This window comes from Cyprinodon variegatus, unplaced genomic scaffold (genome assembly GCF_000732505.1).
Source record: "Cyprinodon variegatus isolate N-32 unplaced genomic scaffold, C_variegatus-1.0 Scaffold43, whole genome shotgun sequence".
In the NCBI taxonomy this organism is placed as follows: Eukaryota; Metazoa; Chordata; class Actinopteri; order Cyprinodontiformes; family Cyprinodontidae; genus Cyprinodon; species Cyprinodon variegatus.
The window spans coordinates 269,831-288,213 of NW_015150496.1; the positions used below are offsets into that span (position 1 = coordinate 269,831).

General features: G+C 41.0%; 1 protein-coding gene across 1 annotated transcript; it reads right to left on the minus strand.

The window, feature by feature from the left end:
• Positions 1 to 3,814: 3,814 nt before the first annotated feature.
• usp2 (ubiquitin specific peptidase 2) lies at positions 3,815 to 17,933 on the minus strand. The gene is made up of 12 exons (XM_015370190.1): positions 17,720 to 17,933; positions 10,535 to 10,582; positions 10,338 to 10,455; positions 8,694 to 8,805; positions 8,497 to 8,607; positions 8,349 to 8,413; positions 8,157 to 8,260; positions 5,911 to 5,991; positions 5,736 to 5,814; positions 4,884 to 4,991; positions 4,678 to 4,798; positions 3,815 to 4,429 (listed from the first exon to the last, which is right to left on the minus strand). Exons 1-12 carry the CDS (start codon positions 17,855 to 17,857, stop codon positions 4,324 to 4,326), a joined length of 1,191 nt encoding a protein of 396 aa, XP_015225676.1. The 5' UTR covers positions 17,858 to 17,933; the 3' UTR covers positions 3,815 to 4,323.
• Positions 17,934 to 18,383: the final 450 nt, after the last annotated feature.

Consider the following 18,383-nt stretch of genomic DNA (forward strand, 5'->3'; position numbering starts at 1 on the left):
GAAAGACTAGAGTGGGTATTGGTGTTGTGCACCTGCACTACTTCTCATCCAGTGAGAGTGGGAAGACATTGGCAAAGACAAAGATCACAAGAGAAGAACGCACCAAAGCAGCTGTAGTCAAGGATAAAAGGCTAAAACATCCATTTGCTGAGAATTTAGGAGGTCAGGTGTTTCAAACTTCCTATTTTAAAAGATCCAAGTCGGATCATATCAAAGATCCTGAACAGCTAATTTCATTTAATCACATTTGACCCTGACTTAAAAGGAAATAACTTCTCCATTAGGGTTGGTTATTTGTGCCTCACATCTGCCTCTTATTTGACAGTGAAAAGTATTTTTAGGTTTTAATGAAAATTAGTTAATTGAATACTGGCTACCTTAATAAATCTTAAAAATAAAGTCCAGTAAGAATCTACATATTTAAAGAAGGAGGCAAAGTCCTGAGAATAAAAGGCAAAAGTATTTGCACCTTAACAGATTGAAATTCTGCTATTTGAATATCTGTATAATTCCCTTGAGCCAACAGGGGGCAGACAAAGTCTGCTTACATATCAGGCCCTCCAACCCATAGTTAGGAAGTGCCAGTTAAATAGCTCAATCTTACGGAAGCATATTGCCGTCACTTGAGAAACATTTTTTTGCTCATTATATTGTATAAACGTGATACAATCTAGTGGTCAGTGATATAAAGAATTTCGCAGTAAGGTTAATGTTAGTGTGGATAAGGCTATCCACTTTGACTTACAAAGTCAAAAAAACACAATTTACAAACCTAATAGTGGTCCATTGCCAGAGAAAGTGTATAATTAATGACAGATACAAGGTGAGGAGAGGTAAGCAAGCTGCTCAGCGGTGCAGTGGGTAGCACTGCTGCCTTGCAGCAAGAGGGTTGTGTGTTCCTTGCCTGGGGGTATTTCTGCATGGAGATTGCATGTTCTCCCTGAGCATGTGTGTGTTCTCTTTGGGTACTCAAGCTTCCTCCCACAGTTTAGTGTTAGGTTAATTGGCTTTTCTAAATTGTGAGTGTGTGCGTGAATGGTTGTTTGTCTCTGTGTTGCCCTGCGATGGACTGGCGGTCTGTCCAGGGTGTACCCTGCCTTTTGCCCGTAGACAGCTGGAGATAGGCACCAGCACCCCTTGCGACCCCAACTGGGATTAAGCGTGACAGGAAATGGATGGATTATTACACTTTTTATCCAAACTATCCTATCTACTTTAATAATAAGGCCTGATCACTTCTAGATTTGTAAAAACAGGAAATCCCTTAAACAGAAACATAATAATGTTTCTGTTTAAGTGATAATGTGTGATAATGTTACAAACATGATAGTGGTCCATTGTCAGAAAAAATTTACGATTAATGACTGATACAAGGTGAGGAGAGGTAAGCAAGCTGCTCAGTGGGTAGCACTGCTGCCTTGCAGTAAGAGGGTTGTGTGTACAATTCCTGCCCGGGGTATTTCTGCATGGAGTTGGCATGTTCTCCCTGAGCATGTGTGGGTTCTCTCCGGGTACTTTGGCTTCCTCCCACAGTCCAAAAACAAAAACCATCTAGAAATAAGTACAAAATTTCTTAAAATAAGTGCATTTACCCTTAACTTTAGTAGGTAAATAAGACGATTTGCCAATGGAATGAGTATTTCTACTCCTAAAATAAGACAATTAGATAATATTCACTTAAAATAAGACAATTCGATAATATTCACTTAAAATAAGACAAAGCAATTGTTTTTTTCTTATTTTAAATGTAAATTGTCTTGTTCCATTGGCAAGGTGTCTCACTTATCTCCTCAATTCAAGACAAAATTCACTCAATTTAAACAAAAATAACTCATACAGATTTCCATTTTTTGCAGTGAACATGACTGTTAGGTTAGTTGGCTTCTTTAAATTCTCCTTAGGTGTGAGTGTGTGCATGAATGGTTATCTGTCTCTATGTTGCCCTGCGATGGACTGGCAACCTGTCCAGGGTGGACCCCGCCTCCTGCCCTTAGACAGCTGGTGATAACACCCCTTTCGACCCCACTTGGAATAAAGCATATCAGTATATCTTTCAGTTAGAAAACCTTATTTAGATTTTATGTTGACCGTTTTTTGTCAGAACCTCAGAATAGAGGAACCAGAATTCAAGCAGACGGGAAACACTAATGAGCGTGTGAGTCACTAACCTGGTAAAGTTTAGTCTGAGCCCAGAAGACAGAGTGACATCCGTAGGGATTGTCTCTATGAAGCTTGTGGTGCAAGCGGCTTCCGGAGTTCCAGGAGAGAAGCAGAGCAGCGACGAGCAGAAGCAGCAGCACGCAGAGGAGCAGTAGAATCCGGAGGGAAAATCTGAAGGCAGGGTTGAAGCAGGAACAGGTTTCCAGGCCAGAAGATCAGAAGTCCAAAGAGGTGCCGAACAGAGCAGAACATGGAGTGGCGGCCTAGTAGTTAGCTAGTAGAGCAGGGGTGGGCAATTCCAGTTCCTGAGGGCTGGTATCCTGAAGGTTTTACATCCTTTATCAAACACACCTGAAGCAAATGGCTGAGTCAGTATGCAGTCAGTTTCTCACAAGTCCTCTCAATCAACTAATTACTTGATTCAGGTGTGTTGAGCCAAAGGCACATCTAAAAGTTGAAGGATACCGGCCCCCAGGAACTGGAATTGCGCACCCTTGTCTTAGAGGTTGGAATCCTGAGGTTCTTAGTTTGAGCCCCACTCCCACTGAATGCCACTCTGGGTCTCTGAGCACAACCCATAACCACACACTGCTCCCTGGGCACCCTACAATTGCAACCCACTGGTCCCCAAGGGGATGGGTTGAATGCAGATGTTAATTTCTACAATGTGAGATCAATAAAGTTCAATTATTATTATTTGAACAGGGGCGACCAAAACTCCAGGGGCAGAGACTAGTCAGGATCAGGTAATCAGAAACTCAAAGATCAAATAATTTGGCACCAATGGCTGGAAACAGGTGGATTAAATACAAAGCAGGAACAGGTGAATCTGATGAGTGAAAATGAACGCTGGGCGGAGCTAAGAAGATGGGAGAAAAGAGCCAAACCCAGCCATCAGAGCCAAGACGAAGGTTGAAAGAGTTAAAACTACTGTATTTAAAAATATTGTTTATTCCATTTCAGTTAACAGTATAAATTAGTTTAGTCATCTTTTGCTAATCTACTGAGTGAGACAGAGAATAGGTACAAGGGGAGGGCAGAGAACAGGTGTGGCGCTTATTTGGTATGTAAACGTCCTGCTGGATGACCTTTTCTGGCTTGTTTATGTTTCCCTGCGCTTGATAAGACACCAAAATATTTCAGAGTGAGAAACCTCTTGGGGAGAAGTTTTTTACAAAGTCCCCAAGTTAAGACACACTTACTTCGTAGCATAAAAAAGTATCCACTTTGACATAAAGACAACACATGTGTAACTGGGTATCTTATAATGTAATTTAGAATATATCTACTGTGAGCTAGTGCTAAGCTATACACATAAAATAAATTTCTTTTTATTAGCAACTTGTTTTTGTAAAACACAGCAGACATTATTGTTTACTCCGATTTAGTCAAATCTGACTATAAATAATGTTTCAGGATAAAACCCAGATATTCCAGAAAACAATTTATTGAAAATGGATAAATTGTTGAGAATAAATATTGATGGGAAATTAACATTTTACCCAGTAATTCCCAAAGGTTATTCTATTTTAATCCTGGCTTGCTTCATAATGAATTGTGGATGTGGCTCTTCAATGAGCTATAAATGTCTACGATGAACAAACAATGGTTAAATTCAACAAACACATGACAGCGCGTTAGTTAGTGACATGTTTTAATCATTTACAGACTCTGGATGTAAAGTCAGGAACATCATACCAGTTGTCTTCCACAGCTGAGAGTCTAAGTCACATTACATTTATTCTGCTGTCCATAAATACTGTACAAAAATATTATCGTTATCACTTAAAAACATCCTTTTACCTTCACTTGTGTCAAATATATTAAATGAAAACAGTATAATTAATTAAATATAATAAATTAGATCTTTTCAACTATGTAGTTAAAGATGATTCATAAATAATGAAAGAGAAAGAGAGAAGGAGGGGTTACAAAAATGTCTGTAAAAACATCTTTTTCTTCAGTTTGACCCTTTTGGAGAAGCTTTTCCGGAAGCTGGGTTTATGATTTTCTGCTGTTCATCCAGCTCGTCATTTCAACATATCGACTTTTTGCTCCTTCTTTAGATATATAGCTCCACTAGATGGAGCTATTTCTCTCTCTGCAAGAAGCGTCCATGTTTTAAGGCTCAGTCGAATGCAGTCCATTTCTCTGTTTCACCGTCTACAGCCGACACGTCTGGTATTTCCCGTGCGAGGAGCTGGACAGCTCGTAGAAAAGAACATAAGCGTTGCTGCTGCGCACCTGGCTGGAGGACATGGGGCTCACCCTGCAGAGAACATGGAGAACAAGCGTTAACCTGAGCATGTTAGACCTTGTAAAAACACGCAGACAAACCCACAGGGTTATAAACACAAGCATGAGCCTAATTTGGTCGTAAAATTTAAGCTGCTTTAGAGTTTTACAGCAACAATGAAGTCATTCTCATCCAACATAAGGCCCGGGCTTCATGACATCCTTTCTGCTCATCTGATAAGGTGATACATGAAAGTAACTCGATGACGTGAGATCTGATACCTGGAGTCATTGTAGCTGTACCACTCTCCCAGTACAGGGTTCCTGCAGTAGGCTGTGTAATGGCCTCCCAGGGTGCTCCCGATGTGGTTGGAAACGGCATACAGGTTGTATACAGGACGCTCTGCAGGAAGAGACGACGCAACGCTCAGCCAATGATCCATCGCGTAATTTAAACCCTAATCATCCCTGTTTTAGCAAATACTCACCGCCGCCAGGCGCTGAAAACTCCCGTAGGTCCAGATCTTTGAGAGGAAAGTCGACGTAGGTGGAAAGTTTGCTCGCTCTGACCTTTGTGTCTGAGAAACGCTTCAGGTCTGAAAGGCAGAGTCAAGGTGCAAAAACTGCCTCAAAAGGACAAATATACAATGCATGTTCTGCAGCCTGCAATCACCAAGTTATTTGGCCAATATTTATAAGGCAGTTTTTCTGAAAACGCAATGATCTGGCTTGACTTTTGGAACTTTAACATATAGAAAATAAATGTTATTAAGACGATTTGGTAGAGCTGAAATTCCTGAATCTAACTGAGATGAAGGAAATAAGGATATCTCCGTCTAAGGCATCTAAGTGTTATTTTATATACTTAGACACCTTTTATCGTCAGAAATTGAACAAGAAGCATTTTAGGAGTGAAATGAACATTTCCATTTGCTAAAGTGCAGCAATGATTGAATGTAAACAGTGTGGGAGAAAGGAAAACATGGTGCAAAAGGCATTGAAGAATCCCATGTCACTTTTTTCTATAAAGCCGCAGCTACCAGAACATCATAATAGTTTGGATTCATTAACGAAACAATCATCTCTTTTATTTAAATCTCACACTGGATGTATGTCTTGTACATTTTATGTTTATAAGGATTTTTTTTTTTAAATCACACCTCTTGTTTACATGCACATACAGGTTTAGGTGCACAATAAGCAGATGCCCACTGTAAGGAGGCTCTATTACCTTGTCGTATTTACCTAGCACTGATGCATAACTAACTGTAGATTACAAGTAGGCTTAATTAACATAAGTTTAATGTGTCTTAAAGCTACATAAGTGAAAAAAAGGATACGAAGCACTAGAATCTGTGGGAACTGCTGGATGCTGAACCTCTTTGTACATTTTCTTCTGGCTTTGCACTTGTTGCACGTCTGAGAAGGAAACAAACACAGTGGAGGCGGTGAGAATCTCTCGGCAGACTTATCAATGCATGAAATATCTAAATAGATGAATGTGAGGTCTATTACCGGTCGTTCTTCTCCGTCAAGCACATCTTCTCTTGTGAAAAGTCTCAAGCATTCTTTTAGTGTCACTTCCCCAGAGCTCTTCTGCAATAAACAGAAAAACATCCACTCAGAAAACAGATTTATACAATCTTGGGTTTATATAGTAGTAGTTTATATAGTAGTAGCCAGTCAAAATGTCCCTGCTTTCCTTGATGGGCCCTTGGCTGGTCCCCTACAATTCATCTTTAAACATTAATCTTTGTACTAAAATATTCTTTCTGTCATGATTTGTGGACATTAAGATCTAAAGAGAAGCATCATCTCCTGGTCAGACCCATGAATTCAATGAAAGGGGGGAGTCAGAGTAAAACAATATGCACGCCCAGGAGAAGGAGGGGGTCACTCCAGTGGCTGGAAGTTGGCTGCCATTCGGCTGGCTGCTGCTGTACGATTGGGACAATCTTTAAATCAAGGGGTCAAGTTATTTTCAAACAGACCTAATTCTTTTTTTGCCCTCTGATGCTACGTTCACACCGGACGCAGCAGGAGCAGCAAAATCGCGTCAGCTGCTTCATTTTTGCTGCTTGTACCAGTTAGTTCTGACGCGCGGCTGAAGCAGCTTTGCTGCTCTGGCTGCGCGGTGAAAAAGTGTGTCTGACACGCGTTGGGCGGAGCTACTCTATCCTTTCTTTGCCTTGCAGCTATATTTGCTGTGATTAAGTAGTTTTAATATGTTTTTAAGTGAGAAAATCCACCTGAAAACTTAATCACTGCAGTCAGTTCATCCAGATTAACATCCTGCCTTCTAATATTATTTCTGTCGGAGCCGCTCAGACCCCCACATACCAGCGGTGCACTGTCAGTAGGAATCCCATTCAACAGCAGCCTCTGGCCGGGTCGCCTCCTCACGGTTCACCGCGGCGGCTGGTAGGTGTTTTTCATCTAAATAATCCGATCTGCAGGCAGCAGAATAATAAAGCGAACATATTCTGCCGGCAGATTTCTGCATTTTAAGTTAATTTAGGCGTCAATAAACTGTTTCAGAGGAGTGATCACAGCGCTCTGTGTCATCAGCGATGTGTCTGTCTCCCTGCCAGCTCCCAGATCAGCTTCTCTGATTGGTTGACGCGGCGCGTCGAGCAGCAAAAGTTAAATTTTTCCATCTCGAGCAGCAGTGCGTCTGCGGCGCGCCTGCTGCTCAAAACGCGCTGCGGGACCTTTTGTTGCGCCTTGACGCGCGTCAACCATTGACTTTGTATGTAAACTCGCTGCTTCTGCCGCTCCTGCTGCGTCTGGTGTGAACGTAGCATGAGAGTCTAACACTAGTACGACGTATTAGGGCCAAGCTAGAGATTTTTTTTCTTCTATTTCGAGAATAAAGTCGCAACATTACGAGAATAAAGTCATAAAATTACGGAAATGTATTTGTAAAATTACAAGAATACAGTCGTAATATTAAGGGAATTCAGTCCTAAAATTACGAGAAACAAGTTATATTTCATGGTAATTCTTACAAGAAGCACTTTCTTCATAAAATGAGGAATGTGGAGAATTATGTGAAGTTAAACTTTGGCTCTGATTTGAAATCTTTTAGCACCAGCAGCATCAAATTGGGCAGAAAGTCAAAGAGGACTCAGGTTGCTGATTAGTGGAGCTGGTCGGAGCTACAAGCTTTCTTTCTAAAATAGGTTTTTGTATGAGGACTTCATTTTTGTAATGTCACAAATTTATTCTCGTAATATTACAAATGTTTTTTTCTCGTAATGGTACGACTTTATTCTCAAAAACAAAACAAAAAAAATCTCTAACCTGGCCGTAATACTCCGTTGTACAATGGGAGGATTGAACACAGCAAAAAATGGAAATCTAAATGAGTCATTTTTGCTTAAATTAAGTTTATTTTTTCTTGAATTAAGGAGGTAAATGACATACTTTGCCAATGGAACAGGACAATTTACATTTAAAATAAGAAAAACAAACAATTGCTTTGTCTTATTTCAAGTGCATATTATCTAATTATCTTATTCAAGGAGTAAAAATACTCATTCCATTGGCAAAGTATCTTATTTATCTGCTAAAATTAAGGATAAATACACTCAATTTAAATTTTTTTTTTTACTTATTTCTAGATGTTTTTTGCACTGAAGCGGTAAGGAAAGTCGCCATCATAAGTTTTCTCTTTGGTTTTTACTAACAGAAGCTTTTCTAAAGTGTAATTTGGATTTATTTGCGTGAAACAGAATCAGGCTTTTTGTGTTTGTTCTCACCTGTGCGATAGGTACGGACAGATCCCAGAACGGCTCAAACACGGTGGACCGGAAGCCACAGACTGTGCAGGTCAGAGAGCTTTTTAGCTGCCCAGCAAACAGGTCTGAAAGCAGGCATGAATGGATTGTAAATTAGCTTTTCTATTTCCTCTAAGGCAGTTATGTTGCTATTGTGTGGTGTGAGACTCTTACCCACAACTTTACTGTCCTCTCTCTCCAGGTACATGTTCCACATCCTTCTGGCTTTATCGTCATCACTGCAAATCAAAGTCCAATCAATCACACAATTCTGCTGCTCCATAGGATCTAGAAGATCAACTGCCATAACAAGCTGACTTACGCGAGGTGATCAATGTCCTCCATGGACGCCTTTCGCCCTATCGTCACCCTGTTCACCTCACTGTGGAGACCGTCCAATAGGAATCGCAGGAACTCCTGGGCGTCTTGCTGGCTGCAGACAGAGAATTTTTTTATTCGAACTCAGAACTTTCTTCTGCAAAAAGGAAAGGCTTTCAATCAAAAAAGAATGGAACTCACTTGGAGCCAACAAATTTGGGGGCAAATTTCTGGATCTGATTTCTGAATTCAGAGGGACTGATGGCCTCATTGTTTGCAGACATCCAGAGATTCTGAGTCAGCTTTGCAAACTCTACAGCCGGGAAAAAGAGAGAATGGTTAAGACCACTAGTGTTGGGATCTGGAGGCTTGTCCACTTTCTCCACCAGACGGCGCCGGAGATCTTCCTTCCTGAGGGCATGAGCTGCTCCTACACACCTGTTTCCTGTCTCCTCATTAAGAAGACCTATTTAAGGAGGAGGAGGCTGACACTTCCCTGCCAGAGTGTTTGCCAGTAATGGTTAGCAAACCTGAGCTAGCCTGCCTGATCTAGACCCTGATTTTGTGAACCTGTCTGACCCTGTTTCTCCCTGCCTCACAGATCCTGACTTGCCTGGAAACCTGAAACTCTGGAGATAGAAATCTCTGCCTGGAATCTTCCTGCCTGCACTCAGTCTCAGTCTCTGCCTCTGCCCTCTGCCTGCCGACTAGCCTCTGGACTCACAAGGTTCCCCCCCCTGCTGACCAGAATCCTCTCTGAGCAGGTATTTATCCCCACCATCAGTAAACTGCAAATTTCCTGGATCCATTCTAACTGCTCTGTCCTCCTCAGTGGTGTTCCTCCCGTGACCAGACCTCAGAACCCAAAACCCGTGCATCAATTCCTTTGTAAATATTGTAAATAAATCATTAAACTTTTCCCTGTTTTTCTGCATGTGGGTTAGACGCCTTGAACCCAATATGACAACTAGAATGAAAAGACAACTAAATGAAACCACAGCAGGAATCATCCTCAAGGTTCTGCAACAATTAGCCTCTTTTTTTAAAGCAAAAAGAGAACTAATGAGAGTAACAAAGAAGGATTTTCCTTCCGCACCTCAGATCCCTGTGCATCCCTTAGTTATTAAAGAAAATTCCACAGGATCCACATTATTTCATACCAGGATCTGTTCGATGAATAACCCTCACAGAGGTTCATGTCGACAAGACTCATTCATGCATTTTGTTTTGTGTGTTCCTAAAAGTTCTACTTTTGCAGAATCTGCTTGTATATACTCATTATAGTGGCAGATCATCTCATTTACCTACTCAAGTTAAAGGTTAATACACTTAATTTAAGAAATTTGTAGTTATTTCTAGATGGTTTTTGCAGTGCAGAGAAGCTGACATTACCCTTTAAAGTCAAATAGAGGAACAAAACCCAGGTTGTTTTAATTGAACCTCTCCGACTCTGACGTTGTCTGATGATCTAATGTTCCCAGCTTAAATCAAGGGCATGTGAGGACACCTGAGTCAGCTCCATAGCGTGCCAGAAAAAGTGACACCAGCTTAGATTACGTTGTAAAAAAAATGACACATTTAAGGCAACAGGGTTTCTGCCACTTTCTGATGCAGCTTCATATAAATAGTTGCGCGCACAGAGACTTGTAAAAAAAAAAAAAGAGCCATTTTCTTCTTCATTTAGTTTGGATTTAACGACTTAATAAAGATGAAGGATTGTAAAACATGATCTTTACATCATGTGATTCTTAGACGACCTGTAAACTGTCTAAAGTTTAATGCAGAGCTTTTGAAATCATGAATCTTCGTCAGCAGCTGCAGAATATGTAGATGAGGTGGTCCTACCTTTCATGAGGGCTGTGTTGCTCCTCTTGTTGAGGTCCATGAGGTGGATGTTCCTCAGGCAGTAGTCTCTCAGCTCAGAAGTGTTACTCAGACACTGAATAATGGAGTTCATGAAACACTGGAAACGACATGAGAAAAAGCGAAAGATTACAAAGGATCCAGACAGAAAGTAGTGGGTTTATCTTGATGATGCTTACCGTGTTGCCCAGGTTCTTTAAACCCACCAGGCCCTGTGGACTCTTGCTCTGTTCAAAAACAAAATAATGAAGATGTTTTAATTCAACTGGAACTAAAAGATTAAAGACCTATAAGGAGAATCCACCATGGATGATCAAGAGAGTCACCCAATTAACTCTACAGAAGCTAATATGAATCCTTTAGTTTGGATCCTCTCTGGATAGCAGCTCACTTTGGGGTTACTATGCAAATATGACTGTTCTTTAGCCTTTTACAAACTAATCAAAGGTTCAGTTTCAAAAGGTTGGAGTTTAATTTTAGACATTTAAAATGACTTATGGGTTCTTTGACCTCCTAGATAGGTTGTTGTTCTAGTAGCCTGATCCCTCAAGTCTGAAATGCTATTTTCAATTTTTCAGGGCAAGACAAGTTAGCCTCGTGAGACCATCCTGATCTCGCGAGCTTTCAAGGTTTCACTGGCTAATCAGTCTGGAGACTCTTTGTTGAAGAAAATTTGGAGCCGTTCACCAAACGAACGTCCAATCAGCGTTGGCTTTGAGGCGGGTTGAGGTGTGACGCAACGAGAAGCGCGACAGTTCAGTCTAAAGAACATGGCGGCTTCAGCCGATGAAACTAGCGTTAGCGTGGCTATCGAGCAAGTTTTATCGGAATTACAGAGTATTTCTTCACTGAAAGAAGAGCAAAACACTGCTCTGGAGGCTTTTCTCAGAGGAAAAGATGTTTTTGCTCTTCTCCCGACTGGTTTCGGCTTGTGGTTGTGTTATCGTCGTCGCTCTGTTAGTACGTCATATGCTTCCTTAATCTGATTGGTATATTTGGCCCGTCTATCACCAACATAGGCCAATCAGCTAACCAGTATTTTCGCCCCTTCCCAAAATTTCCAGATGGATATGCGGAGCAAATCCATCTGGTGGAGTCAGGTTAAAGACAAGTTACTTCCTGCCATATTTTATCCTGCTTCATGTTGTCAGCTAGGTTCTGTTTAAGTGATTTCCTGTTTTTACAAATCTAGAAGGGATCAGGCCCTCCAGCTGTCTACGGGCAAGAGGCGGGGCACACCCTGGACAGGTCGCCCGTCAATCACAGGGCAACACAGAGACAAACAACCATTCACACACACACTCACATCTAAGCATTTATTAATTTAGAGAAGCCCATTAACCTAACAGTCATGTTTTTGGACAGTGGGAGGAAGCCAGAGTACCTGGAGAGAACCCACACACGCTCAGGGAGAACTCCGTAGAATTGAACCCGGAACCTTCTTGGTGCAAGGCAGCAGTGCTACCTGCACAGTGAAACAATAATTTAAAAAATATATATTTTGTGTCTGAAGTATATAGTGATAGGAAAATTCATGCCTAAAAATAAGAACTTTGTTTAGGATAAAATACTTTTTTATTGCAATCTAACCCCTGATTTTACTCGAATTTATAGATTTTTACGGTTAAAAAAAAAAAAAGGAGGCAGTAAAAGCATTGTGTTAAAATTAGAACATGACAGCAGCACTAATGAATTCCTCGTGTGTGAACAGGCCTCGCTGGACTGTGTGGCATGTAGGTGATGACCTCTAAACTGAATCACAGCGGCACTGTGGGGAGATGGGTTCTGGGTGGGAGTAGCTGTTCCTGCGGCTCTGAGGTCACGGGAAGGGAAAAAGTTAATCTATTTGCAGATGACGTTGTGGTGGTGAACTTTTTGTTTTTTGTCATGTTTCCTCTCAGTCTCAGCTGCTTCAGCAGGTTAATCATCTATAACACGTGGCTGCAGAGGTCAAAAGGTTATGAATTACACAACATGCACCCCATTAGTTTGATGAAGCAAGGTCTCAATGTGAACTTTTCCTGACACTGGTATTAAAGTTTACTACTCGCCCTTGAAATAATCTGCTCGATTTGGACACCTTTTAATGGGAACTGCAATAATTAACCTGCTTTTTACATCATTTGATACTTTAATTGCACCTTTTAGCTCTAATTTTTTATTACTCCTTGAATTTAAAGGTGTTTTATTCATTTATCCATCAACACTTGAGTTTTTATGACCATTTTTGGTTTGGATGTCAGCAAATTACTATTCTCTGCTATTTTTAATGTTTACAATGAGGGAAAAAAATCTGATTCTATTTATTCTGTTTCTTTAGAGCAAAATAAATAGGAATGAGATCTGAATTGCAACCAAAATGTTGTGTTGTTAATTTCAAAATGAAAACAAAAATCTTATGAGAACAGTAAAGTGAAGCTTCTACTTGAATTTCCATACTGTCAAAAGCAAATAAAAAAATACCATCAGGCAAATCTAAAAAGAGCAAAACAAAAGTGAAAATATATGCATTTTTCACACCAAAAAAGGAATAATCTGTAAATAAATAATTAAATATTAGGCAAAATATTTGTTTAAACATTACTTCTAGATTGTGGACAGTTAAAATAACAAATTTAGATAAAAAAAAAAGAAGTTCTAAAACCATAGTCACTCCCATGACCAGAAAATGTTCTGAAATATTTGTTATGTACATAATAAACTACCCATATTGTGTTTAAATGTGACCTTATTGACCAAATATTGACACTACAGATCCAAGCATGATTGTTTCATGGTATTGCTGTTTTTGTGGCCATTAGCCAGATGAAGGCATGTAGCCTAAGTCATGTTACATAATAAAGCAAGAACATGCTCTGCAACGCTTTAACGCCTCTGCTGACAGGTGCAATATTAGCATAGAGACAGAAAAACGTGGAGAACTGAGTCATAAGCATGTTCAGATGTAAGCTAGTAATAAAGAAGAAACGTCAGCCCATTATTACTATTATTGCATCCATTTTACTCTGCATCTGTTGCTTTTCTTTCATGATTTTTATTGTGTGCCCTTTAAGTGGCCTTATAAATGATATAACGCTGCTTTTAAAGCTGTCTAGGTAGAAATAATATCAACATTCTGCAGTATTTGAAAGCAGACATATGGTGTGGGTCCAAATCAGCAGGACTCGGCTCACACAGCAGGAGCGTTCTGATAGTTCAGACCTGTCCAAAAACACAGGAAGTGAGGCGTTCAGGTGAACTCTGTGCACTGGTTGGCATGACTTTAAAGAGCATGAGAACATTATGTGCTAAAGCGCGGCGCCCCGCAGCCATGTAACATGTGACGCAGAGGCTCGGCTGACGGTGCCAGCAGCCTCGCCTTTGATGAGGGTATAAACACGGAGCAGCGGGTTCTGGAATCAGGAGACTTTTCTTTCAGGAAATTTCTTTTCTGAATCTGAGAAAATCTCAATGTTTTAAAGGAAGTCCTTCCTGTCCATCCACCCATTTGTTCATCCATCTATCCGCTCATCCATCCATCCATCCATCCATCCACCCATTTGTTCATCCATCCATCCATCCATCCATACGTCTGTCCATCCGTCCGTCCATCCACCTATTTGTTCATCCATCTATCCGCTCATCCATCCATCCATCCATCCACCCATTTGTTAATCCGTTCGTCCATCCATCCGTTCGTCCATCTATCCGTCCATCCATCCATCCATCCATCCATCCATCCATCCATCCATCCATCCATCCACCCGTCCGTCCGTCCGTCCGTCCATCCATCCATCCATCCATCCATCCATTTGTCCATTTGTCCATTTGTCCATCCATCCATCCATCCATCCATCCGTCTGTCCATCCCCCCATTTGTTCATCCATCCATCCATCCTCCACCCATCCATCCATCCGTTGATCCGTCCGTCCATCCATCTATCCATCCATCCACCCGTCTGTCCGTCCGTCCGTCCGTCCGTCCATCCATCCATCCATCCATCCATCCACCCATTTGTTCATCCGTTTGTCCATCCATCCGTTCGTCCATCTATCCATTTGTCCATCCATCCATCCGCTGATCCATCCGTCCATCTATCCATCCATCCATCCATCCATCCATTTATCCATCCATCCATCCGTTCGTCCATCCATCCGTTTGTCCATCCGTCCGTCCATCCATCCATCCATCCATCCATCCGTCCATCCATTTGTTCATCCGTTCGTCCATCCATCCGTTCGTCCGTCCATCCATCCATCCATCCATCCATCCATCCATCCATCCATCCATCCGTCCATCCATCCATCCATCCATCCATCCATCCATCCATCCATCCATCCATCCATCCATCCGTCCATCCATCCATCCATCCATCCATCCATCCATCCATCCATCCATCCATCCATCCATCCGTTGATCCGTCCGTCCATCATCCATCCATCCATCCATCCATCCATCCATCCATCCATCCATCCATCCATCCATCCATCCACCCATTTGTTCATCCGTTCGTCCATCCACCCATTTGTTCATTCATCCATCCATCCATCCATCCATCCATCCATCCATCCATCCATCCATCCATCCATCCATCTGTTGATCCGTCCGTCCATCTATCTATCCATCATTCCACCCGTCCGTCCGTCTGTCCATCCATCCATCCATCCATTTGTTCATCCGTTCGTCCATCCATCCATCCATCCATCCATCCATCCATCCATCCATCCATCCATCCATGTTTTTGAAGGTTTTATTACAGAAAACCAGAAATGTAGTTTAGAAAACTATGCAGAGCACAATGTCAAACAGCTGCAGCTTCGATTTTCGATTTGCAGATTTCGATTTTCTGTCTATATTTTGAAACTAAAAATTTTTTTGCATTTTTTTTATTTCTAATCAGGGAGCAGGGAGATGTTTCAAGTAATTAATATTGCACTAATCATATTGGTAAAGAAGGCCTTGTCAAAACCTTAAAGAATGAAGATGAAAAATGTGATTTATTTTGTAAATATTTCTAAGAATAAAGCAAAAGTTTGATGCCAGCAGGGCTGAAACTACTTATTTTACACATTAAATGTTTATCTGTTGTATCTCTTTAGAAACAAACCAACTATTTAAGGATGTTTCCTTCCAAATTCATTTTTCCTTAGTATGAGTAAAGTCCTGAACTGATAATGGAGCTAAATGGAAATCCACAGGAGGTTTTTCCCTACCAGACCTTTCAGCCGTTGTGTTTCATCTCTTGGTTTTTCAGTCAGCTGCTGAGTTTCTGGTTACATAAAAAAGCTCCTCAGTAGTAGCAAACGGCCCACAGCGTGGAGGCCGTGGACCTGAGTCCGACACCTCAAACCCACATGCACAGAAATATGTGCTGACTGTGGGCAGATCCTTGTGCCAGAAACATGTCCTGCTGCGTGCACGATAAGATGTTCCTCCTGGGACACGTTCCCTATCAGCAATTCTCCTTCCCGTTACGCAACAACTACACCACACATGATGCAGCCGTCTGCTGTTGTTTCTAACACCCCCTCTGCTCTTTGCTCAGGCCTGCATGAAGACGCCACAGAGCTTCTCCGCTGCAGGAGGAAAAGTTCTGGCTACTCACTTTTCCAATTAATTTCACATGTTGTAATTTTCTCCTTTAAACTGCTACTAAGAAAATCTTGGGTTCAGATTTTAGTTGAATATTTTGATTAAATGCTCCTCAGGAATCAAGCTCTCCCCACTGTATAAAAGTATTCAAACCCATATAAATAAATTAAAATATTTCAGATGATTCTCAGGTTGTTTAAACGGTTCTAATCGCAGCTAAAACCCAATTATCTTTGTACTGAAACTCAGGTTGGTTATGATACATTATAACTAAATGATGCACCAAAGTTTTTTTTTTTTGGACGACTTTCAATCAGGCATAAAATAACGACCTCTATGTGAATAAAACTGATTACCCAGGCAAAAAGATTTGAGTTTAGCAAAAGGCTAAATTAAAATGGCCGCATGCTATCTCAGGTGTGGCCAGGTGACCCCTATCTGCGGTGCATGATCCATATCCTTCAGCATTGCTTTTAAAAGATTGGCCCATGCAGCGGCACCACCAGGGGGTGGCCAGGGGTGGCCTCGCCCCCCCTGTGCAATGCCCTGGCTATCCCACTCACCACTGTAAAATGCTGTAGCATCAATTTAGCATTTCATCTCATTATGCACAGTAAGCAACGTATCATTAAAAATCAAACATTAAACCAAGATATGAGTTGGTCTTTGCATGTGTGGTTCTAGAAGGGGCCAACGGGGGCCAGTGCCCCTGTATATCATCTCCTGGCCCCTGTTATGGCCCCTGTACAGAAGACATAATATTCTAAATGGTTCTAACGATGATATGTGCTGGAACAGACATGGTTGCTGATTGGTCCTTTGGATCTATTTCACTCTTTTTTTTTTTTCCTTTACAAATTCTATTTGACTAATTATTTAAAAACAATACAGGGACAGCTTTGTTGGTATTGAGATAGGATTCTAGTTTTCATTTGCTAAATGTTATTTTCAAAACAAATACAAAAACATATACTATTTTAATTAAACCTAATTTAATAGAATTTTCATTTCATGCAGCTATCTTAATATATTTGAATCCCTTGCCTTTTTTGAAATTTCATGCTTTTCTGTGCCCCCCCTGAAAACATGCTGGCCCCCTCTAGGCCCGCTGGTACATTTGGTCTAGAACCGCCACTGGGTCTTTGTGATTTCTACAGGCAGGTTTACCACAATAGTAGATTCAAACGCTGAAATTATGGCTTTTGGTTTCAGTGTGCCACCCCAAGATTTTTAGGGGACCCATCTGGCCCCCCTATGAAACATTTCTGGAGGCGCCACTGGGCCCATGTTAAGCTTTTACACTTAAAGCTCCTGGAGAAGTTAACCCTGTAAAGTTTGCAGCAGTTACAGAGCCCATCCCAATCATAATGTTACACCTGGTTGCAGCAGGTATTGGTTTTATTTATGCACTGTCCTGTGCAGATGTTAAAACATGATGTTTCATCTTGTTTAAAAAAAACATTTAATTAAATGAGCAAAATAGAATCAATGCTTTTTTTATGTCAAACATCCTAAAGTTCATCTAAAAGCATTTCTTATAACAATCTCTGCTAAGCAGTAGGACTGTCAAATTTTCTGAAAAAAAAATAAAAATAAAATTTATAATAATAATAACAATAATATCTTAAAATAAAAAGAACGTTAAAAATTAAATGTTTTGTTTATATTATTCCCAGAACAGAAAAATGCATTTTAAAGAAATGAATGTGCAGGAAGAACAGCCTCCTCTTCTACCCACACAGTCAGTTTCCGCGGGGGATCTGTGGAAAAGATGAGCCGGAGCTGGACTCACCTTGGCCGGGTTGATGATCAGCCCCATGAAGGTAGACACCAGCATGGATCGGGACAGCTGCTTCTGCCGCAGCTCCGGTTCATCCAGTAAGGGGTGACCCGGGACGGTCACCGTGTAGGAGTGTCGCAGAGACGGCATGATGATGTCCGCGCTTCGGAAATAATCCAAACTAAACAGTTATTGCTCCGCTGTCAGTCAGCTGAGTCGCTCAACAATCAAACGTTGAAGTGTGAGGGAATCGCTGAGCGCTTCAGTTTCTACAGAGGGACGTGAACGTCCCCTCCCACTCAGAGTATTCATGGTGCCTTCAGGTGCTATCGGAAAGAGCGCATTCGTGGAATATTTTCGTAGGAATGCGCATGAAGGAACAGCAAATGCTTTAACAACAACAACACATAGATGGAAACATACAAAATAATCAGAAATCATAATTATATATATATATATATATATGATAGATAGATGGATAGATAGATGTGGATGCACTGTTTATACAATATATACCCTCAAGCACATTTTTCTCCTTTTCGCACCTTCTTCTTCTTTTTGACTAGCAGATGTAACATACCAGGACACTGGAAAAAAAAATATATATATTTTTATTTTATTTCAGTATAGTATGGGAAAAAAAATCAGAATTCTGAGATTAAACTCAGAATTCTGA